Source organism: Chionomys nivalis, chromosome 20 (genome assembly GCF_950005125.1).
Source record: "Chionomys nivalis chromosome 20, mChiNiv1.1, whole genome shotgun sequence".
Lineage (NCBI taxonomy): Eukaryota > Metazoa > Chordata > Mammalia > Rodentia > Cricetidae > Chionomys > Chionomys nivalis.
The window spans coordinates 10,926,110-10,951,888 of NC_080105.1; the positions used below are offsets into that span (position 1 = coordinate 10,926,110).

General features: G+C 37.9%; 2 protein-coding genes across 2 annotated transcripts; both read left to right on the forward strand.

The window, feature by feature from the left end:
* Positions 1-7,782: 7,782 nt before the first annotated feature.
* Positions 7,783-21,057, forward strand: LOC130862870 (zinc finger protein 120-like). The gene is made up of 3 exons (XM_057752703.1): positions 7,783-7,889; positions 20,664-20,790; positions 20,993-21,057. Exons 1-3 carry the CDS (start codon positions 7,842-7,844, stop codon positions 21,055-21,057), a joined length of 240 nt encoding a protein of 79 aa, XP_057608686.1. The 5' UTR covers positions 7,783-7,841.
* A 487-nt stretch (positions 21,058-21,544) lies between these two features.
* On the forward strand, positions 21,545-23,785 carry LOC130863196 (zinc finger protein 431-like). The gene is made up of 4 exons (XM_057753091.1): positions 21,545-21,591; positions 22,314-22,759; positions 22,839-23,318; positions 23,403-23,785. The coding sequence occupies exons 1-4, from the start codon at positions 21,545-21,547 to the stop codon at positions 23,783-23,785; spliced, it is 1,356 nt and encodes a 451-aa protein (XP_057609074.1).
* The last annotated feature ends 1,994 nt before the right edge of the window (positions 23,786-25,779 follow it).

Consider the following 25,779-nt stretch of genomic DNA (forward strand, 5'->3'; position numbering starts at 1 on the left):
CAACCCACTTTTTGTTTATTGAATCTACTGTGTTGTTGAAACTGATAAGACACCTTCCTTCTCGTTCTGTCATGCCTTAAACACCATTATTAATGGTATCACTAAATCACCTAAGATGCAGTTAAAACAGTGATTCCAATGAAATCAGGAACAAGACAAGGTTGTCTACTCTCTCCATATCTATTTAATGTAGTACTTGAGGTTCTAGTTAGAGCAATAAGACAATAGGGGATCAAAGGGATACCAATTGGAAAAGAAGTCAAACTCTCATATTTGCTGATGATGATAGTTTACATAAGTGACCCCAAAAATTCTACCAAATAACTTTTACAACTCATAAACATGTTCAGTAATATAGCAGGATACAGGATTAACTAAAAAAAATTAGTAACCCTCATTTATGCAGATGATAAATGGGCTGAGAAAGAAATCAAAGAAACATCACCCATCACAATAGCCACAAATAACATAATATATCTCTGAGTAACTCTAACCAAACAAGTGGAAGACCTGTATGACAAGAACTTTAAGTCTTTGAAGAAAGAAATTGAAGAAGACGCCAGAAAATGGAAAGATCTTCCATCTCTTGGGTAGGCAGTATTAACATAGTAAAAATGGTAATTTTACCAAAAGCATTCTACAAATTCAATTCAATGTCCATCAAAGTTCCATCAAAATTCTTCAGAGACCTCAAAAGAACAATATTCAACTTCATATGGAAAAAAAAACCCAGGATAGCTAAAACAATCCTGCACAATAAAGGACCTTCTGGAGGGATCATAATCCCTGACTTCAAACTCTGCTACAGAGCTACAGTACTCAAAACAGCCTGGTATTGGCATAAAAACAGACAGGAGGACCAATGGAGTTGAATAGAAGACCTGGATGTCCACCCACACACCTACAAAGACCTGATTTTTGACAAAGAAGCAAAAAATATAAAATGGAAAAAACAATACATATTCAACAAATGGTGCTGGCATAACTGGATATCAACATGTGGAAGAATGAAAATAGACCCATATTTATCACCATGCACAAAACTCAAGTTCAAATGGGTCAAACACCTTAACATAAAATCAACCACACTGAACCTCATAGAAGAGAAAGTGGGAAGTACACTTGAACACATTGGTACAGGAGACCACTTCCTAAAATATAACCCCAGTAACACAGACACTGAAAGAAACAATTAGTAAATGGGACCTCCCGAAACTGAAAACTTCTCTAAAGCAAAGGACACAGTCAACAAGACAACATGATAGCCTACAGAATGGGAAAAAATCTTTACCAACCCCACATCAAACAGAGGGCTGATCTCCAAAATATACAAAGAACTCAAGAAATTGGTCATCAAAAGAACAGATAATTCAACAACAACAAAAATGGAGTATAGACTTAAACAGAGAACTCTCAGCAGAGGAATATAAAATGGCTGAAAGACACTTAAGGAAATGCTCAACATCCTTAGTCATCAGAGAAATGCAAATCAAAACAACTCTGAGTTTCCATCTTACACCTGTGAGAAGGGCTAAAATCAAAAACACTGGTGACAACTTATGCTGGAGAGGATGTGGGGTAAAGGGAACATTCCTCTATTGCTGGTGGAGAGTAAACAGGTACAGCTACTTTGGAAATCAGTATGGCAATCTCAGGAGATTAGAAAACAACCTTCTTCAAGACACAGCAATACCACTTCTGGGTTTATGCCCAAAGGATGCTCAATCATACCACAATAGCATGTGTTCAACTGTGTTCATAGTAGCATTATTTGTCATAGCCAGAACCTGGAAACAACCTAAATGCCCCTTGACTGAAAAATGGATAAAGAAAAAATGTGGTACACTTAAACAATGGAGTACTACACAGCGGAAAAAAAAATGACACCTTGAAATTTGTAAGTAAATGGTTGGATCTAGAAAACATCATATTGAGCAAGGTAACCCAGACCCAGAAAGACAAATATCATATGTACTCACTAATAAATGGCTTTTAGACATAAAACAAAGAAAAGACAGCCTACAAATAATCACAGTCCCAAAGAACCTAGACAACAATGAGGACCCTAAGATAGACATACATGGATCTTATCTACTTGGGAAGTAGAAAAAGACAAGATCTCTTGAGTAAATTCAGAGCATGAGGATCATGAGAGAGAGTGGAGGGGGGAGGAAGTTATCAGAGCAGGGAAAAATATATAGCTCAATAAAAACAATAAAAATAAATAAAAAACAAAAGAAAACCAACAACAGCAACAAAAAAGAAAAAAGAAAAATCCATCTACAAAGGGAGACCAACATCTAGCCACATATATCCATATAAAATCTCAGAAAATTTAAAATAGGTTCCAAACACACATGCACACACAGACACACAGAGAGAGAGACACAGATACATTTGAAACAATTACTATTCAATGCTAAACCATTTTGCTAACCTGATTCTTTTAAAAAATGTTTATTTCTCTATTTATTGAAGACAAGGTTTTTTTTTTCTGTATAGAGATCCAAATTATTCTGGATCATGATGAGAATGTCAGCCTCTTCTAGTCTTTCTTTTACCAGATGTCCATCAATGTGAGGATAATCAAAAGCTTTGCTTTATGTATTGTGGCTTTCTTTGAAGGCTTGAGTAAATCTTTCCACATTGACCTTCATTCTGTAAACTGGACAATGTTTCAATTTTATGGAGTGGTGTTCACGGCCACTATGAATAAGATACCATGTGAGCAATGGCCTTAGTTCCCATCCAGGGACCTCAGTAACCTCATGGGAAAATGAAAGAAATATTCTCCCTTATAGTCCATCTAACCACATTAGAATAGCCTCCAGGAATGATTGTGAAACTTGAGGAGATTATTTTTATACCACTTTGGTACTTTGAATTACTGTATACTACTTCAATAGCCAGACATAACTCAATAAACTTTTATTAGACATATTTTAGTCAATCACAAAAGTTTATATTTCAGACAGGTATATATTTTAGCCAATCTCTGAAACAGTTTAAGTCTGACTTTGTCAACTTAATAAAATATATGACCTCTACATCTCATCCTTTATGTACCATGCTTCCTGCCATGATTATAATGTACTAAACCGTCTGAAATTGTAAGCCAGCTTCGATGAAATGTTTTCCTTTAGAAGAGTTGCCATGGTCATGATGTCTCTTCACAGCAACAGAAATTCTAAGACAGTTACCCAAAAGCAGCTCCACCTAGTATGTACAATGGCTCTCCCACAGCTACATGTGTGCAGCTCAGCTCCTCTCTACTCTCCACACACTCCAGTATTGCACTACATTTCTCAGTGGACATAGGAGCTAAGCCTGATAGCACTCAAAGTGTGTTTCCACTTTTAAGATGGCTTTCTCGTAGATGCATATGTAGGATCCCTGTAGAAAGGAGCTGCAGGCTGCGTTCCTGCCACCCAGCTCCACCTGGCTATCTTATGCCCCAAAATAACGACACACAAACTGTATTCTTTTAAACACTGACTGGCCCATTATATCTGGTCTCTTCTTGGCTAATTCTCATGTATTAATTTAGCCCATTTCTAATAATCTGTGTAGCACCCCAAGGTGTGCTTACCGGGAAGATTCTAGCCTACGTCCATTCTGGGTCGGAGCTTCATTGCGTCTGCCCCAGAGAGCAGAGCTAAGGCATATGAGCTCACTTCCTCTTCCTCCCAGCATTCTGTTCTGTTTATTCCACCCACCTAAAGGCTGGCCAATCAAATGGGCCAAGGCAGTTTCTTTATTAGCCAATGACCTTCCTCCATTATTTCCCCTTTTTCTTTTTAAACAAAAAAAGGCTTTAACTTTAACAGCAAAATTACATATAACAAACAGTCATCAAGCAAGAATTACAGTTACAATATTTACATCTATTTTATCTTTTATCATAACAAAGGAAAACAGCTATAACTATCTATCTATTCTTCAACTCCATCAAAGACTCCAGAAGGATATAATATTACCTAAGTAAATGAGAAGTAAGAAACTTACAAAACTCTAGAAATCACAGAGACATCTCACTGCCTGGACAGTCACCCAAAGTTCCTCTGTACCATTGGGGCATCAATCTTTGGCCTATAGGTTCATAATATCCAGAGACATTTCCATGAAGCATGAAATTTCAAAGGCAGTTCAGTCACTATCTGCTGTGTCCTGCAGAATGTCTCACAGACTCCTTCATGAATCAGGAACCCTGAAAGATCATCTCACCTTTAGGCAAGTTCAGTAGTCCTCTCTCTCTGTGGGTTCTCTGTGTCCAGTTTATACAATAGTTCAGGCAAGAGCAGTTTCTTGCCCAAATGGCTATCAAACTCCATAAGGTGCCTCTTCAATGCCCATCTTCTTTCTTCTTGAAGTAGATTGGTGCTGCCAGGAGCAGACGTGTCTCATTGTCATGAAAAACCCTAAGTTATTAAAACATTAAATATCATATTCTGTAGTCTTCAAAAGATATGAAGAATGCCTATCTAAAATATATCTATGGGGCTGGAGAGATGGCTCAGTGGTTAAGAGCATTGCCTGCTCTTCCAAAGGTCCTGAGTTCAATTCCTGGCAACCACATGGTGGCTCACAACCATCTATGATGATGTCTGGTGTCCTCTTCTGGCCTGCAGACATACACACAGACAGAATATTGTATACATAATAAATAAATAAAATATATCTATGTACATCTAGAAAATCTAACTAACATGACTACAAACTTGATTATTATTAATGATTATCCATTAACAACCTATATACATTACATTTTTAAATGAACTACACAATCACAATACCTTAATCAAGATCAGAAATACATACATACATATATATATACATATAACAAAATTGACTTTAAATTAATATCAACAAAGCAAAACTTATACCAATGTAAATTATCCATATCTATATCATATCCCCCTTTAAATGTAAAAGAACATTTATAAACAATATTTGGAAATATGGGCGCAGTTATTTCTCTCCAAACTGCTTCCTGCTGTATAGGGGCGCTGTTAATCGGGTCTTTCATGGTATAACCTGTGTGCTAGATTCATCTCAGTCAGCAGTCGAGTGAAATAATTTTTTGAAGGTGTTCACAGCAACCCTTCAAGAGGGCATGGTCCATCATACCATATTGGGATAGAAACAATCCACAGGGTTTCATCCTCTGTGAAAACAAAAGAAGAAACTCTTTTCCAAAGTATCATATCCTTAGATCTAAATTCTGAAGTCAAGGTATTTTCCAAATATCTATGTTGGATTAGTTCAGCAGCATTTATAAACAAGTATCTTTGAGCAGCTGATGTTTCTTCCTCAGCATTCAAACAATTCAAAGAAAGCATAATAGCATACAGTATCAAGATTCTCTGTGTATTTTCCATCTTTGTGCTGCTTTCTTTTAATCTCTATTTCGTTTATTTTTACTTTTATTTTATATTCTCTGTATATCTTTGTCCTGGAATAACTCTGTAGACCAGGCTGTCCTTGAACTCTCAGTGATCCATCTGTCTCTGCCTCCCAGGCATTGGGATTAAAGGTGTGTGCTACCATACCTTGAAGTCACAGAGTTCAACTCCGAGGTCAATCTACCTCTGCCTCCCAAGTGTTGGGATTAAAGGTGTGTACCATCACACCCAACTACTCTCTTTCTTCCCTTTTTTTGTTTTTTACTTTAAGAACTTTAACTTTTAGCCTGCATATATTTTTAACACATTGTAAACCATTTAGAAGTTTTCTTTGTCTTTGAATCTCTCTTTTTCTGACCACATGAGTTTTTAATTTACCAAGCAATATCAGTAGGACTAAAGCTGTGGCTTTGACGGCTGGATCCAGCCTATTCCTTAGGTTTCTAGCGTCATGGCAGAGGTACCAGCTGTAGCCATTTTTATTGCCACAACTATATGGCGTTTCAGGGTCCCTGCCAGCAAGCAAGCTGCAGCATTCTGCTCATAGACCACACTCAGTCGGACTGGACCATCTGCCTGAAAGAGAGTTTGCCCTGGCAGGACGGCCAGAAAGCCAGCATTTTAAATAAAACAGCACAACTCTTTTCCTGCTACAGCTGAAAACAAATAAGCATGCAGCCAGCTTTTATCAATACCATTTAAGTGTTTCGTGGCAGGACCTCTTAATGAGCTGCAGGGTTTTACAGCTAAAGCTGAATCAGGAAGCCTCTCTTAGATGAGAGCGCTTGCTTGCCCGAGAAATTGCTGCTACCAAGTAAACATGCTTTACTCTATTCTTTCCCAAGCTTTCTCAGGCTTTCTGTGGATGCAGTTGTCCACACGCTGGGGGCCACTCTGTAGTGGCAGCTCCTACAACAGATCCCCGTCCTCCAAGCCTTTCCCAGGCTATGTATTCTAGCTCCTCCTAAAATCACAAGGTCATATGTCATTAGGGCTGAATTGCTTACCCTTGCTTGGGAAAAAGGCTGAATACTCAGAAGGAGGGGCTACCTCCTTGTAGAATGGAATAACAACACTCAGCAAACCTGGTGGTGATATTCCTATGTAAGCAGGCACAACTGATCAAAGGAAGGGGCCATTTGCTGTCTTAAGATAGCACTAAGCAACAAGAGTTAAATAAAAGAAAGCTGAATAGAAACTGTATATGAGATAATGTAATAAATTGTTATTTCCTCAGTATAATTCATTAAACAAAACCTTAGAGAAAACACAAGACGGTTGTGTTACAGTGCATGGCATCAATACTATAACTGTGCTTTTGGATATTTATGGGTGTATTTTGGTGATACAAAGAAAGAGCAAATATATAGCAAAACATTATCACATTGATATGTACAGCACCCAGTACAATACAACTAAGAAATCTTTCTTAAAATTATCATGTTACAGCTTACTCTAGAGAGGTCTTTATATCAAGGATCTCTCCTCTCCGTACATGAACATCCCATTAGCTCTTCTTACCATTCATGTGACCAATAACAGTATACTTAAAAGATGAATAAGCATTTACATTGTAGTACCCTACTTCTCTTTGTATTTTAGAAGCAGCCCTCCCTCAGCAAAATTCTCCTTTGTGTGATTTATTATCTCCTATGCATTGGTAAATCCTTTATATCAACAATTCTATTCTTCTACAACTCTGTAGTAGACTGCTACCCAGTATATGAGATGTCATTTATAGCCTCCACAAAATTAACTTCTAATGGATCTTACACCTAAAAGTCAAATATGAAGTACAAAAGTTCTAGAAGATACTTGAGAAAGTAGTGCTGTCCATGTTTGGCAAGTTGCCTAGGTCTTGGGAGGTGCCTCTAAGAACCCGATGTAATAAGAGAAAATAGACTCTCTCGAATCAGGAATATGCTTGGGAGAGCTGGTAAACGTCTGGGGCCGGGGACTTTGGGAGGGGTTGTTCAGACCTTGAGAACCCAGCTCAACACAAGGGCTGTGGTTATCAGTCCCCACACCGCTGTGGACTTTGTTTTTAATATTCTTGAATTACTCTGTGTTCCTCTTGTGCACCAGTGTCTGATAAGTCTCCTTCTGAATTTATACACTTCCTTTTAAAACTGAACCCATTGGTTTAGATTAACAAGAGACTTGCTGTTGAATTTGGCACAAATCTGCCAATCTGGGATAGGTCTGTGCTTAGTCTGGAAGCCAACATTGGGAACCACTGTGCTGTGTTCCTTCAGCCCACTCAGTCCTGTCACTCAGGCCTCACTAGCCAATCAGAGCTTCCAGCGGACCCGCATGTCAGATGGGCGGGTTCTTCCGGGTGCCAGGTTCCAGTGCTCAGCTGAGAAGTCGGTGATTTGTTTGCCTGTGTCTTGTGGACTCTGTTTTGGGGAAAGCGTGGGTGAGCTCTGCAGTCGGGCCATGGTGAGAGACGGGTGGCTCTCCGCAGACGAGGAGTGGCCGGCCATGGTGAGTGAGGGTCCACTATCCCCAGACTGGGTGGAGCGGCCGGCTACTCCACCCGATCCTGTGTGGTTAGTCTGTCCAGGTGGGAGCGAGAGGCCAGGGAGTTTGATTTGTTCCTGCTGACCCTGCATGGCCCTTTGTGGTACTTGCAAGTCCCTGGGCCAGGGCAGCAGCCTCTGTATAACGTCACTCTGCAGGCTGTATCTGCGGAGAGCATTGGGAGTGGGACTGTGCTTAGAAATAAGTATTCTTTTGTTGACATCGCTCTGAAATGTTGGTGCCTGCAGAGCTTATATTGTCACCATGGAAGGCAGCTTTGCCAAACTCGGAGAGTTCTGATCTCTCTAGTATATAACAGAACATTTAACATTTAGGTTTAGGACCCATCCGGAGTTAATTTTGTGGAGCTTGTAAATGGTATCACGTGTTAGACTAGCATTCCCCTGCTGAACTGTGAAGTAGAAGAGTAGAATTGATGGTAATAGAATTGATGTATAAGGACTTACCAATTCTTAGGCTACATTAAGTCACACAAAGTAGAATTTAGGTAAGGGAGAGCCGCCTACCAAATGTACCAAAGATAAGTAGTATGTTACCATGCCTGTTAGAGATCAATATGGTAAGATGTAAATGTGTGTTCACCAGAATTAATCATCTGTTAAACTACATTCTCTAAACAAAGGAGACAATCCTGATTTACAACCACCGGAAAGACCCAATCAAAGATAAGGCCTCTAACATGCTGCTCAAGGAGATGATAGAGGGTCACAACCAACATTTCGTCCTGGTATGCCAGAAAGATATATTAATTCTAGAACAGGTGCTACTCCAGTCCTTTTGAAAAGTGGTTTTGAGTCAAGTTCTCCTATGCTGATTGTAGTGGACTTGAACCCTGTCTGTAGTGACCTGGGCAATGACTGTTGGATTCTGAGCCTCGGTGAATGTGGATTCCATGGGTAGCGGAGACTCTGCCACCCTGACATGGTAGGCTATGGTGCTTGTAATATTAGCGTCCAGTATGTATGACAGGCACTACTTTTGGTGTGCACTGGAAGACAGACTGGAAAACTGAAGGCCTGGTTTCTAGAAGTTCTGAATATTGCATTCCACACTCAGGTTTGTCTTATAAATGTTACAGATAGTTTAGAAAATCTTAGAAAAGTGGTGATGGGGATCACCCTTCAGCACACATAATTAGAATGCTTTCTGCTACTGCCAGTCACCTGGGTCTGATTCAGTGAAGCTCATTTACAAGGAGCAAAAGGTGTTTCTGAGCTGCAGAGGTATCTCAGGTGTGTATGGTATTAAGCAGGTGAACAGGGCAGATTCCATGTCTTATGCCATAATCCAATGTGGCAGGAAGCAGATATTATTTTTGTATATTGTGTTTTGATTGGGCATGAGTGGGTCTGGTTTTGTTTGAAACCACAAGGGAGTAGGGATGACTGTAGAGCCATTGGTGGCTCTGCAGAAGATCACCTCCATTTGCAGAGGGAGTTTGGAGTGTGACTCTAGAGAATAGAGCCTCTCTGGAAGAAATATCATTAGTTGGAGGATAAGAAACATAACACACTTGTTTTAAAGGTCACATTGAGTTAATTTTGTATGAGTTATGAAGTCTGTGTTTACTTAATTTCTGTATGTATAGAATCATAGGTAACTGGGTAACATTGACCAAGATCATACATTTCCTGTCTGAGTTTCCTTTGATTACAAGTTAACTATATTTTTCTGCTTTTGTTATTAGCTTTTTCTCTCTGTCACCTTTATTCTTTCAGAAATATTGTACATTTTCTTGACTAGTGTACCTCTTGTTGTAAATATAGATGTCACACTGTGTCAATATGTGTACTAATTTCACTAATCCCATTGAGCATTCTTAGTGCTTCCACTTTGCATGTAGCTTTGGAATCATCTTTCCTGTTAATAAATTTTTGGGCATTGTTATTGGATTGTATTCAATTTATGGTGCAAACTGATCATATATAACCTCTTAATATTGATGCATCATGTTCCAAAGGATGATGTATTTATTTATTTAAATGTTGTTGCTGTTAACCTATGAAAGACTTGTAATTTATTGGATAAAAAGTATTATGGGGCTTGGTAGGTCACTTAGCACATGTTTCTTCTTAGGGATGATTTGAGTTCAGATCTCAGCTCCCAAGTTGGGAGGTTCAAAACCACATGCTACTCTATTTCCAGGGGATCTGGTACCATCTTTTCTGGTATATAACCTCTACACACATGGAATACATTCTCTCAAACACATAAACATGCACATAAAAATGGTGTAAATTGATTTTCAGAAGTGCTTTTTTACTTATAAAACAATTGCAGCAAAACAAGTTGCTTTCAGTATTATACAAGTCATACAATGTTTCCTTAAAAATCTGTTATCTGTTGCATTTGGTTAGGAGAAGTTTTTATTCCTTCACTCTAATGCAGACTTATATCTAGTCATCCATCATAGGAAAATGATCCCAACTTTCATGAGCAAGACGGTAGACATGCATAATTAGTATTACAAAAGTCATGTTTTAGTATGCTGACATTCATTACACAAGATTCACGCTCTAAATTCCAAACTAAGATCCTAAGCCTGTTTTCCCATGACTGTTCCCCTATTGGATGTATCTTAGTTAAGGTCAGGTCCAAACTCTAACAGAAGTCTCTGGATCCTGGGGGGAGATGATCTAGCTGCAGTATAGATCAAGGTGATGTTTCTCCAGATATGCAGAGTGGAGCATTACTCTTGGTCTCTGCTTATATATTCTCCACTGGGTATCATGGTATTCTAGTGCTGTGTCTGGTTATCTTGAGTGAGTTATCAATGGCCTGTGTTATGAGGTATAGTCTTGTGTGTAGAGGGATGCCTGACTAAGCTATTTTTACATACCTAAAAGGCTTTTATCCTATGCTCATTACATTTCTTCCCTTGTTTCTTGAGGCATACACAATGACAATGGGGACCACACACAAGAATTATAAGGAATTTGTAAATTTGGGCCACAACAGAAAAAGAAGAAAACATATTACTAATAGGCAAATAAATGCAGAAAAATAAATGTCAGGAAGTAAAAGAATAATTAATTAAAATGGTTGAAACAATGTAGAATACAGGATATTTCTGGGATCCCTCTGATTTTCCTAAATTTATATTTTTTTCAGGTTTGGTATGCACCAAGTTGAAAATATGTTCAGAAGTAAAAGGAAATGCAATCACTTTCCTAGCAAGTCATCTTCAGTTCATTATTATAATAGGGTACCCGAGTCAAAAACATGTCTCTGTTCAAATGTTAGACTGTCCTTAGAAAGGAGTTGTAACTCCAATAGCATTTTATATAGCCAGACAATCAGGTTCTTCAGAATAAAAAGTGAGGTTTAGTGTATCTCTGGTGGTATAACAGATGTCATCTGTGAGTTGGAAGACCTTCATAGAACATGCAGTTAAGACTCCATTGTCAAGGTCTGTGAGTGGGCTTGCAAAGACCTAAGGGGTCAGTTCTGACATTTGGAACTCACTAGACAGAGAGGATGGGTGGTCACAAAGATGTTGGCCCCAAGTGAAATGGTATGTTTCTCTATGTAGCAGATATCCGCTGTATTAGTTCAAGTAGTCCATAGGAAAGAATCAGTGGGCACAACAAATTCATCCCCAGTTTCCTAGGCAATGGGTGTATGTGCTAAACTGGTACTTCATTGTCCATATAAACTAAGATAAAGCAAATATGTTTTATAGAATCTATGCTCATACCAAGAAGTTTGCCCTGGGTCCAGTAGAGACTTATAGATCACTGTTTTTGTTCCAAGTATTTTAGAAAAATACTGAGATAGGTCTATGGATTCCTTTCTATTTCATTACAATAACCATAACAAACTGTATTTCCAATAGCTTTACAATGGTCATGTTGAAATTAGAATACATTCCTGGTGTATGTGAAATTTAGGATGAAGTGTTCATGACCCCACTGTTATGGTAGGAATTTATATAAGATGTAGTAGGGTATGTCAAAATATTACACTTTACTCTTGGTTTGTTTGTATAGTTAGCTGTTGGTATTGTGGTTATTCCATTTATTGTTCCTGTTGCTATAGATAAAGCTGTTGATCAAGGTGATGATGTTTCTGATATTGACCATCTCAATGGTGATGTGATGGTAAAGCACACAATGGTGGTGTTGAAGAGCCTGAGCTTGACTCGATGGGTATTGTTAACTTTATAGAATTTAACAGGAGCTGTGCCAGGAACAGTGTCCTGGGTACCTTGGACCAGCAGATACATACCATGGCATTGTTCCATCTTATGCTCCTTTTATTTTCTTGTTATGTTTCTGTGAGGCACAGGGCTTCATTTGTTAGGGCACTGCCTTACCACTTTCTATTTCCTTCTCTGTCTGGGCAGAAGGTAAAATGTCCAGTTAGCACCAGAGTTGAGTAAACTAATGCTAAAACTATTACTATCCTAATGAAAATGCAGATCCAATATATTGGGTTTGGTCCTAGGCACATTATACTTGTAGGTCATCTAATTTTCTAAGGTTCACATTTCCCTTGTCTGTGGTCCAGATTTTATTTTCTTTTCCAGATCTCCTTTAAGTGCTGAGTATTTCCATTCTAGAAAGCAAATTTATGGGAAATTACTCTGCATGATCAGGAAATATCTGGTTGTTGTTCCATCTCTAAGTCTGACTTACTAATGTCTTCTAAGGGAGAAGCTCTATTCAATCTTTGGTATTTAACTCATAGCATACGATTTCAATAGCCTTTTCCAATGGGAATCTTTGAGTTGTAATAAGTTGGTTTTAAGCAGTCCATTTCATCTTTCTATATTGGCAGCTGCAGTTGGGTTATATGCTAAATGGAAGACCCACTGTATGTCCATAGTCTGGAACCACTTCTGGACTTTAGAACCTATAAAGTATGTTCCTTGATGTGAATCAGTAATTATTGGGCAGCTACATCTGACTATTCAACACCAGAGTAAGTATTTTGTTGCCAACTGGTCTGGTCTATGACTTTGCTAGCTAATCCAAGCTCTTTTCTTACATCTACAAGGGTGCAGGCATATAGGCATCTGTGAGTATTCAAGAGTCCAATGAAATCTCTTTTCAGTTTGTAATTAAATTGTTTAGGAGACCATGTTACCAATGGTACTTCATGTCTGAATCTAGTTTTAAGTGCCGGATAAAGGTGGCCATGTCTTTACAGGCCTGCCAGGATAACTTACAAGTCCTTTTATAAAACCATTGGAACAAAGAGTGAGTCCTTAAATGTCCCAATGCGTTATGCAATCTTAGGATTTCTTCTTTACTAAATATGGTAACATTCTTCAGTTTCTTAATTTTCTGATCTGGGTTACTTTTAATATTCTCAAAGATTTATCTGGATTTAATTTAGTTCTCCCTCAGTTTTTAGTGTTGGGATTAGCTTTCAAATTTAGCAGCTGTGTGATCTATCGTCCTTGATAAACCATTCTGAATTTATTTCCTAGGAATTTTTAATATTCTAGTCTTAATTGAACATGATGACAATTTGTCTGCTATTTCATTATTTTTAGATGTCTTGGTTGCCTTGCCTATGTGTGCATTTACATGGGTTCATAAATTTTGATGCCTTTACTATTTTTTGTCATTTACATCCATGCCTCCCTTGACCAAATGTTTTTGCATTCATCTGCCGGTTAGTAGTTTTCCATTTTGATGACCATATAGCTATACCATTGCAAACATACCATGAATTATAGAAGATAAAGATTTCCCTTTTCCCTTGCTTAGCTGTTGGTCTTATAGCTAACAGCTTTGCTATTACTTCAGTATGTTGTGCTGATGTGTTGGTTCCTTCCTCAGTAACAGCCATCCTCCCTCCCCCTACCCCCACTCCCTCCCGCAAACCTCCATTCCCTACCCGTGGTCTAAAGGCTGTTGTTTTCCATTCAGTATTGCTTCTATCTGTGGTTCATGATCCGTTCCAAACCACTTGTTAGCCAAATGCTGTGACCATTCTGTTGGTCTTCACAGTCCAATAGGTGCCTCTTTTGGGTAATGGCTGAGAAGTTTAGGGATGGGGACTACAGGCAGCTGAGCTGTTTCCTTAGTGCTCGAAGGCTCAGACACCTTTGCTACCACATCCTGGTCATCATGGAGTTCAGGTAGGTACCATTTCCACTGTTACACCTTTCCTAGTATAGCTAAATCCACAAAGGAGTCTGCCTTTAAGCAGATCCAACCCACCCTTGAGCTAGTATCTAAATGCCTTTCATTCTCAAAGGTTCTGTAACTCCACCAGGTGTCCTCTTATGAGGATGGAGGGGTCACTAGTTCCTTCTGCCAGAACAAGAACGACTGCTTTTATCAAACAAATACTTTCCTCGAGTCCCTGTGGTACTGGAGGCTCTTATTCAAATGTCTGACCTGGGGGCAAGGACTTCCTTGGGGACCAAACACTAATTTAAGAGCAAATTTCATTCCTCAGGAGGCAGGCTGCAGCTCTAGCGCTGAGCTGTTCCTAATTGTTTCCTTTGTGTCCTAGTGGTACGGTACTCTATGGGCCTGTGTCTCTCATATGCTCCCCAAAGGGAAGGTCCTGATGTCCTACTCCCTTTTAATTATGCTGTACCATTCTGATTCCTCTATAATTATTAACTGAACTCTTATCCTTACTGTCCTTGGGCTCTAGATCTTGATGTTATGCTTTAAATCTCTAGCTGTTCTTGGTATAATCAGGAGGGCACAGTGGGGATTCCTGTGTGCAGTCGTACACAGGATGTGTTTCCACTGTGGTGGGTATTTTTTCCAAAGAATTATTTTGTTTACATTTTATACATTTTCATCTTTCAAAGCCTACACAAAATATCCCAAAGAAAAAGGCATAAGGAAACTCCCAAATGCATAGTACAAATCGTTGAGAGTGAACGTGACAAGGTGCTGCAGAATTGTGGTCTGCAAAGTGTAAATGCTAGGATTTGTCAAGCAGCAATGGTCACCATGTGGTCCCTGCCACCCATTACCATTCTTCTTAAATGTTTACTGAAGAAAACACCTATAAATGATTTCACCAATTTTTAGTGAGGCAGTGAGTTGCTTTACAGTTGAAATTACTCCTCACTAAATTCTGTTACTTTAATCATTCAACAAATGTTGAACATGCATCCTGTGCTAAGAGTCGTGTGATCCTCTTAAAAGTCAAGCTACAACTTGATATTTGCTTGGAAGCTTTCCTTATAATTTTTGGCTGGACGTAGGCTTAGTTCTGGTTTGGTTGCTTACATTTTTCTATTTCTTTCTTGATTTTTATTTTTCTTCATAAATGTACTCATAAGTACCTGTAGGCTTTTGTTTCTTTTTTATTTGTACCTTTCTTGATTAGTTCCAAGAAAGCAGTTTGTTAGTAATTTTTGTCACATTCATTTCCTAAATTATACCTCACTTTGCAGTTCACTTGTACCATGTATCTGTCTGATCCTGGAATGAAACAGATACCATGACTCCATTCTTTCATAGTCCTTTTCAACTGGAACAAAACATACCATTAAAAATCTTTTCATTTTATATTTTAATTTTTATTCAGATTTTGGTTCTTACTATAGAAGTGGCTGGAGTGGATCTTGATGTTGTAGACTAGACTGGGCCAAACCCACAGAGAACCACTTGTTTCTAATAAAATTACTCTTTATTCTAGAATTGAAAGTTATTATACATGTATATGTAACGTATAATTTTCTTTTGTCTTTCTTGGAAACAGGGTCTTACCATGTGACTCCCACTTTGCTCAGCCTCCTGAATTAGGAGATTAGAGGAATGATCCACAGTTTCGGCTTCTGTTTTTATTTTCATTGTGTTCAAAAACAAAAAAGAAAGTCTTGCCAAGTGGTGGTGGAGCATACCTTTAATCCCAGCACTCTGGAGACAAAAGCAGGAAGATCTCTGAGTTCTAGGCCAACATGGTCTACGGAGCGAGTTCCAGGACAACCAGGACTGTTAAACAGACAAACTGTCTCAAAAACAAGCAAACAAATGTAACGAAAGAGGTCTTCAGAGGTTCCTTTTTAAAAATTTAAAAATCTTTAAAAGGAAACATGAGAATAGCACAAATAGCTAAGGAGAACGCTGTGGAATCTTTGTAGGAATTCTACAAACCTGTTCACAGAACTTCAGTCTTGGGATTTCCAGTAATTAGTGTGAAAAGAATATTTGGAATACATGACAGATGTCATTTTTTTATGTTGAACAATGTCTCAATTGAATATTAGTGTCTGACTTTGTGAGGCTTTAGTAGTTGTATATTTTATTACTTAAATTTAGAAGTTGTCTTTAGTAGATAGGAAAACTGCTTGTTTTAGAGAGTAAGTGTTTCTTCTCAGGATTCTGGAGTTTCTGCCTACATGATGATTTTATCCCATCAGTTCTGCATACGAGTTCTTATCTTCTAATATATTCACTGGGTATGTTGAGTATGCTTCATCAGAAAATCTGAAATCCTGTCAAATTGTTGAAAAGCCTTATGGATGATACATGCTTAGCTGGTAATATCTAAAGAGACACTCCAGACCTCTAAATGTACTGAATTTTTTTGTGTGCAACACATAAACACCTTGAAGAAATACTCAGTAGTGATCATTAGAAATATTTTAAGTTTTCTAGATATAATTTAATAATATCTAGGTCTTTTTTTTAATTGAGCTCTACGTTTTTCTCTGCTTCCCTCCCTGCCTCCCCCAAGGTCCCCATTCTCGCAATTTACTCAGGAGATCTTGTCTTTTTCTACTTCCCATGTAGATTAGATCTATGTAAGTCCCTCTTCGTGTCCTCTTTGTTGTCTAAGTTCTCTGGGATTGTGGTTTGTAGGCTGGCTTTCTTTATGTTTAAAAACCACCTATGAGTGAGTACATGTGATAATTGCCTTTCTGTGTCTGGGTTACTTCACTCAATATAATGTTTTCTAGCTCCATCCATTTTCCTGCAAAATTCCAAATGTGATTTTTTTTTTTTTGCAATGTAGTACTCCATTGTGTAAATGTACCACATTTTCCTTATCCATTCTTCGGTGGAGGGGTTCTTTCCAGGTTCTGGCTATGACAAACAATGCTGCTATGAACATAGTTGAGCACATGTCCTTGTGGCACGATTGAGCATCATTTGGATATACACCCAAAAGTGGTATTGCTGGGTCTTGAGGAAGGTTGTTTCCTAATTTTCTGAGAAATCACCACATTGACATCCAAAGGGGCTGTACCAACTTGCATTCCCACCAGCAATGCAGAAGTGTTCCCTTTTTCCCATAACCTCTCCAGCATAAATTGTCATCAGTGTTTTTGATTTTCGCCATTCTTACAGGTGTAAGATGGAATCCAAGAGTTGTTTTGAGTTGCATTTCTCTGATGACTAAGGATGCTGAACATTTCCTTAAGTATCTTTCAGCCATTTTAGATTTCTCTGTTGAGAGTTCTCTGTTTAGGTCTGTACTCCGTCTTTTTATTGGATTATGTGTTCTTTTGATGACTAGTTTCTTGAGTTCTTTGTAGCACCTTTATCATTTGTATTTAGGAGGGCTACTGACCTTATATCCTGCCACATCACTGAAACTCTGTCAGCTGTAGGAGTTCCCTCATCAAATTTTTGGGATCACTTATGTGTATTGTCATATCATCTGCAAATAGCAAAAGTTCGACTTCATTTCCAATTTGTATCCCTTTTATCTCCTTTTGTGTCTTACTGCTCTAGCTAGAACTTCAAGTACTGTTTTGAATAGGTATGGAGAGAGTTGTAGCCTTTTCTTATTCTTCTTAGTGGAGGGGTTTGATGTGTGATTTAAGCTTTCATAATGTTTCTTTTGCAAATGTTTTTGCCCTTATATTTGGGGAATAAACATTCAAATTAAGATTTTGTTTCAATGGAGTTTTCCTGTGATGAATATGAAATGTCATTATCCATCATTATTTGATCAATTTTAGTTTGGAGTATGTTTTGTTAGATATTAGGATAGCTACACCAGCTTGATTATCAGGTCTATTTGATTGGGTAGTCTTTTCTCAATTTTTTACTCTGAGGTAATGTCTGTCTTTGAAGTTGAGGTGTGTTTCTTGTATGCAGCAGCAGGATGACTCCTGTTTTAGCATCCATTCTGTTAGACTGTGTCTTTTCATAGGTGAATTGAGTTCGTTGATATAAAGAAATGTTAGTGACCGGTGATTGTTAATTCCTGGTTTTCTTTTTTTTTTTTTTTTGGTTTTGTTTTTCATGGTGGTAGTATTGTGTGTGTTTCCCTTTTTAGGGGTTTGGTGGAGTGGGATTTTTCTATTGCCTGTAGTTTTGTGTGTACAGCTAACTTCCTTGGATTGGAGTTTTCCTTCTAGTATTTTCTGTAGGGTTGAATTTGTTTATAGGTATTATTTACAGTGATAAAAAGCAAATAGTTGAACAGAAAATGGAGATCATCCCAATTCAAGAGAAGGCACTTGCTCTACAGTAGAGCCTAGCAAAGTATCTTACGGGCAAGGCTCCATCCTGTTAAGCCTTCAGTTAATGGCAGAATTAGACAAAGTAATTCCTATTCCCTGGACGCAGTTTCATACAAAACCTGCTACAATTGTGTTCCAAGTAAGGCAGGGTCCATCTGAATTAAGAAGCCAAACTTGTCAGGATCACCCATGTTTTGCTGATTTTGGAAAGAAGAAGGAATGAAAATTTTAGGCCATGGTTTCTTAGTCTGTGATTTTAGTTCAGCACTGTTGTAAGTATCTATGTTTGGCAAAGTCAGAGATGCAGGGTGAGAGTTCACTGCATGAAGCTGTGAGGATGAAGTCTGGGTTACATGTTGAGACCACAAGATATTGAGATACCTAAGCTATGAGATATCTGCCATGGAGAGCTCCATATAGGGATCGGAATTTGAAATTAAATTTATGCCCTGGCAATGGTGAAGCATGCATGGGCAACCTGTATATGGTAGTTTTGTTGAACTTGTCCATAATGTGTTTTATGGTCTAAGTTGATGGGGATGACTGACCAGGTCTCTTCCTCAAGAGAGCACCATATCTCATTACAGATCGTTGTGAGCCACCTTGTTGTTGCTGGCAGTTGAACTCAGGGCCTTTGGAAAAGCAGGCAGTGCTCTTAACCGCTGAGCTATCTCTCCAGCAGTTAGAAGTAAATAAAAAGAGATAAATGAGACGTTTCAGGACAAATGAGCCACCTAAGCCCTTTGAAAATGAAACCCCATGTGTCTGAGACATGCTGGGTTGTAGTCTTGTCTTGATCCAGTCTTCCCTCACAATGTTCCCATTCCCCTCCTTTAGAAATGGAATGAGTATTCTGTGTCATTGTATGTTAGAAATATGTAACTTGTTTTCTGATTTTGCAAGATGTCACAGTCACAAGATTGCCTCTGTGTCAGAAGAAACTTTGAACATTTGAAGAGTGTAGGGGCTGTTGCAGACTCATTGAAGTTAAACTAAATACATTTTCTTCATTGGGTAGCCATGAGCCTATAGTGATCTGGGTCAGAAGGTAGTTGTTTAAATGAAAAGCTCCAAGAGTAGATGATGTACTTGAAATTTTGTCTCTCCTTGGTGGTTTTCTTTAGGGTTCTTTTAGAATCTTTGGTAGGAAGAGCCTTTCTGATGAAATTCCTCATTGGTGATGAGTTTGCATTTTTATAGCCTCTACCCAGAGATCCATATGATTCTGGCTCCTACATGCTGGAATTAAAGCTGTGCAAACACACCTGGTTTTGTTGTTGTTGTTATTGTTTCTGTTGTTATTATTGTTGCTATTGTTTTTTTTTTTTATTATTCACTGATGGGCCTGAAATGCAGGCTTATGTACGTATCAAGCATATGCTGTGTATTGGGCTTCACTCACATCTTGAATTATCAAATTTGGCAGAGTGTATCATTCTTTTTTCCGAGGAAGGCAATTTCCGAGTCATTGGATGACAGGTGTGTTACATTCTTCTTACCTACTTTGTTTATTTTGAATCTTTTAGAACAGATATGTGTCTTCTACATGTATGCATGTCTATACACCACATATGTGTGTTCCCCTAGTAGTTATAAGATCACCTCAGAACCCCACAACTTGGAGTAATGGGTAGTTGGGAGCCCTTCAGTAAGTAGTGGCAGGCAGTTGAGCACACCTGTCTGCAAGACCAGCAAGAGCACTTAACTGCTGAGCCATCTTAACTGCCCTATTGTTTTGACTTATGATCAATATTTACATTGCTAATGTTTTAGTGTCCATTTTAATTGTAAAATTACACATCCCTTTTAGTAAAAATCTTATTAATGGTACAGTTTAAACTGGGGCACTTCAATACAGAACTTTGATTGATTTTTGTGAGGGAGATGGGGTGCTATTAATATGTAACTCTGGTTGTCCTGAAACTCACTGAATAGGCCACAGTGGCATCTAACTCAATTAAATTCAACTGCCTCTGCCTCCTGAGTGCTAGTAGTAAAGGCATAAGCCAATACACCCAGCTTGCCTGTCTTTTTTGTAATTAGTAATTGATCATTCAGTTTCTTTGGCGTGTAGTCAGTACTATTGATCTTCTTCTGTCTCTGTTAATTGGCATTTAGCTTTCAAAGGATGCAGATATGATAAGTGAATCTCTTATTCATTTTACTTCTAAAGTGACTTGGTGATTACATTAAAATTCTGTGTCATGGAATAAGTATGGGAAGCACCAGAATTATGAGACTATATTGTCAAAGAAGTATACATTTTCAATGTTGTCAGTGTCGTGCTTTCTTTTGTTTACATGTATGGGGCATTTTAGAATACAGTGACCTACAGTGATGTGCGTGTCGACTTCAGTTGGGAAGAATGGGCTTTATTGGATCTCTCCCAGAAGAGCCTGTACAAAGATGTAATGTTGGAGACCTACAGGAACCTAACTGCTATAGGTAAGACTGGGAATTTTCCTTTACGTTTCCAAATAAGGGGACCGCGTTTCTTGTTTATTGGTTCGCGTGTATAATTTCAGTTGAGAAAGAGGAAGAATGAAGTGAATAATTAGGCAAGATTCTAAGGTTATCTGAATCTAGTAAGTTAAATTGTGAACAATTCCCAATAACATATCATACATTTTCTCGTACTATATTTTAGGCTACAGTTGGAAAGACCATAACATTGAAGAACATTGCCAAAATTCTAGAAGACATGGAAGGTAATTTTATGTGCAAACTGATAAAAATTTTCTCTGAAGAAATTTTAATGTTTCCTGGAAATTTTAAAGAAAAGCAACAATACAAATAAGCACAAGTTAAAGTGCATTGATGATTATGAAATTCTAAAAAGAAAAAAAAAAAACAAAACCCTCAGTTTCAGGTAGCTGATCTATGTTTCCAAGACATTCCTCTAAAAAAAGACAGCAAGGAATTAACTGCTTTAGCTGATATCACCATTTGATCCATATCCCCAGGGAAGCTATGCTCTTGAACTGAAAATCCATTTATTTTCATCCTACTCAGATATTGCGAAGAGTATATACATTGAATAGGTGATAAGTATATGTCCAAAACCTTCTAACAAGCAAATAGTGCACAGTAAAGCTATTGTTATTCATATTCTTGTTGTGAGTCTGTTCAGTTAAGATTGGCCATTTATGAGTCAGAAAGTTTGTTGTGAAGTAAGCCTTAATCCCTATACTGCACGTCTATGAGGAACAGAAAGACAAACTGTGTGCATGCAACGTTGAAACCTAGGTATTTCATATGTCACTCTGTCCACAAGCCATGAGAGCACCAGATATGAAAAGAAGCAACATAACTCTTTCCCAGTCAGGGATTATGAAGTAGTCCTCCATCTGAGGAGAATTGTTAAATGTGAAACAAATTTAGAATTACTTGGTTTCCCAATGTCATTGGGAATATATCAGTAAACTCCCACTGCAGAAATTCTCTATGAGTACTGGAATGTATAAATACTTCTGTATGTCCTGGTTCACCCTGCAAATGCAGTATCACTCGCACCGTATGAAAACTTAGGAATGCAATAAGTATGGTAAAGCTCTGAGTTCTTTCATTTCTGCTTACATTGTGAAAAATCTTATATAGGAAGATGCTGTAAATGGGAGCCATGTAATAAAGGCTTTTTACCATCACAGGCATCTTCAGAGACAGAAAACAGCCCTTAATGAAGGGAGTGCCATGAGTATAAACCCTGTAGAGTTTAAAAGCCTTGCTCTTTACAATTAGACTTAATTGTAAATTAACTGATGTAGATGTCAAGACTCGTCAGTGATGAATGTGATAAAGCTTTAACATGCTAATCTTTGTAGGTATGAAAGAAGTCATTCTGGAGAGAAACCTCCTCAGTGTGTTAAAGCCTTTGCGTATCACAGTCATCTTCAAAGGCATGAAAGAATTCATACTGGAGAGAAACTCTACAAAGGTATTCAGTGTGATAAAGCCTCTGGATGTCACAGTTTGCTCCAGATACATAAACGAACACATAGTGGTGAGAAACCCTATGAATGTAATCAGTGTGGAAAAGGCTTTTCAAGACTTGGTCATCTTCAAACACATAAAAGAACACATACTGGAGAGAAACCCTATGAATGTAACCAGTGTGGTAAAACATTTGCATATCACTGTTATATTCAAATACATAAAAGAACGCATACTGGAGAGAAACCCTATGAATGCAATCAGTGCGGTAAAGATTTTGCCTATCACAGTAATCTTCAAATACATAAAAGAACACATACTGGAGAGAAACCTTATGAATGTAATCAGTGTTGTAAAGCCTTTGCACACAACAGTGCTCTCCAAATACATAAAAGAACACATAGTAGGGAGAAACCTTATGAATGTAATCAGTGCGGTAAAGCCTTTGCACAAAAGAGTAGTCTCCAAAATCACAAAAGAACACATACTGGAGAGAAACCCTACAAATGTAATCAGTGTGATAAAGCCTTTGCACATAATAGTAATCTCCAAAAACATAACACATACTGGAGAGAAACCCTATGAATGCGTTCAGTGTGGTAAAGCCTTTGGATGTCATCGGAGTCTCCAAATACATAAAAGAACACATACTGGAGAGAAACCCTATGAATGTGATCGCTGTGGTAATGCTTTTGCATATCATAGTTATCTTCAAATACACAAAAGAACACATACTGGAGAGAAACCTTACAAATGTAATCAATGTGATAAAGCCTTTGCACATCACAGTACTCTCCAAATACATAAAAGAACACATAGTAGAGAGAAACCTTACAAATGTAATCTATGTGGTAAAGACTTTGCAGATCACAGCAGTCTCCAAAAACATAAAAGGAAACATACTGGAGAGAAACCCTATAAATGTAATCAATGCGATAAAGCCTTTGCATATAGCAGTAGTCTCCAAAAACATAAAGGAACACATACTGGAGAGAAACGCTATGAATGCAATCAAAGTGGTAAAGCCTTTGGATATCAGCATAGTCTTCTAATACATAAAAGAACACATACTGGGGAGAAACCCTATGAATGTAAACTGTGTGATAAAAACTTTGCATGTCACAGACATCTTCAAATGCATAAAAGAACACATACTGGAGAGAAACCCTACGAATGTAACCTATGTGGTAAAGCCTTTGCATATCACAGTGATCTTCTAATACATAAAAGAATACACACTGGAGAGAAGCCTTATGCATGTGTTCATTGTGGTAAAGCCTTTGCACGTCACAGTCATCTTCAAATTCATAAAAGAGCACATACTGGAGAGAAACCCTATGAGTGTAATCAATGTGGTAAAGCCTTTTCACAACACAGTAATCTCCAGAAACATAAAAGAACACACACTGGAGAGAAACCTTACAAATGTAATCAGTGTGATAAAGCTTTGCATGTGTCAGCAGTCTTCGAATCCATGAGAAAAAAAGTATACTGCAGAGAAACCCTTTAAATATAGTCAGTGTGGTAAAGTAATGCATTTCATGGTAGTCTTTATACAAGAGTAAAACTCTTAATATGTAATTGATCTAATATAACTCTTGCATATTACAATGTTCTTTGAGGACCTGAAAAAAAAAACTAATGCAGAATGGACTATATCTACAAAGAATTTGGTAAGATATTTAGCCAACACACTCTCATTTAGATACAGAAGACAATTTTTTTTTCTGGAGAAAAATCTGGCAATTGTCAACAATCTGTTCAAGCTTCATGATATCCCTGATCATTTTGTTTGCGAATTCAAACTCATAATGGACGAAAGCCCTGGGAATTTAAATGAAAAGGTTACCCTTTCAAATTCATTCTTCTTCAGCTTTATGAAATGACTCATCCAGGTATTAAACATTAGGTATGAGTCCTAGTGCCTTTTCTGTTGCTGTAGTAAAAACAAGTCTAAGGCAACTTACAAAAGGGCCCTTGATTCCAGAGGGATACAGGATCACCATGAAGGAGGCATGGCAACTGTCAGACACAGCAGCCAGAGCAGGAAGCTAAGAATTCACTTCCCCGGCCTGCAGTTTGAAATGGAAAGTGGGGTCTGGAAATGGTGTGAGGACATAAACTCTCAGGCCCACCCCAATGGCAAACTTTTTACAGCAGGGCAACATTTCCTAAATCTTCCCAAATGATACCATCTATGGAGTAGGGTTGATTTCTCTGACTTCAACCCTACTAACTTACTTTCTGTTACATGATGAAGAAAATTGCTGTTTTACAGGAATGAATGGGAAAAGCATTCACAAGTGAAAATTTGTTTAATGACTTGTTTTAGTTTTAATTGTGTGGTATCAATGTGTCTTTGTGGGTATGTACATGTTTATTCTGGTTCTCAAGAAGGTTAGACCTTCTAATTTTCTAGTAGCAAAAGTTTTAGGAAGTTATCAAAAACCTGACCTTGGTCCCTGGGAATGGACTTGTCTTTACTGCTTGAACATGTCTCTTACACTGTGAATATTTTACAGCCTTTAATATCATCTTGATATTAGGAAACAGGGAAAAACACATTTGATAGAAAAGCCCTATTTATGTAAACAATTTGGTAGAGACTTTAAACATCACAGTTGTTTACATTTTCAAGAAAAATTCTTTTTCTTCTTTTCATCAAAACCTGAAAGAAGTAAATTATGTACCATGTTCAAACTAGTGTAATGGTAAAGACGAACAATTGTGTTTGTGGATTGTATTTTAAAAATTTGGGAATAGATAGTGAAGTTTGCTGTATGTGTGGCTAATCTATTTGTTCCATCTTGTTAGGCTGTTCTTGTATTACTGCTGTGGCTTCTGCTCATCTTCTGTTGGACTTTGGGTTGGTTGGTAGATACTTTTTTACCTCATTGTATAGAATGGAATACCTCCCATCCAAGTAGTCCATCTTTACGTAAATATCAGGCAATATGTGATGATACTTTTAAAGCGATGCTATCTGTGAGACGGTGGTGGGTTGTTGTTCCAGTTTCGTTTTTCAGATTTTCACAAAGTCCTTTGAGATGTTGTTTGTTATCCAGCTAGGCATGGATGTCAGTAATTAGTCAGGGATACATTTCAACTCTTGTTTCTCATGTATCAAACTTTTTTTTTTTTTGCTTTTAGAATTTTATTAAAAAAAAAAAAAAAACCTCCAGAATAGTTGAAAACAACAATCATCAAGGATATAGGTGCCAGACACAGGCCATCCATGAGGATAGCTTGGAAGGTATGATTTAGGACCACAAAAGACTTCATCATTCATTATCCTGTGTCTATTTAAGCCATGGCTAACAGTGTTATCCACTAACTTAGCTTCAGTACCTACAGACCATGCACGGCACAAGTAGCTTTGTCTTGCAAAGTCACCCCATATACACATAGGACATTTATTGAAAAAGTTATACAAAACAATGTAACTCAAAAGCACAGTAAAAGACCCAAGTCCCTTTACTCCTGGCTTCTCAGTGCGCTGCGGCC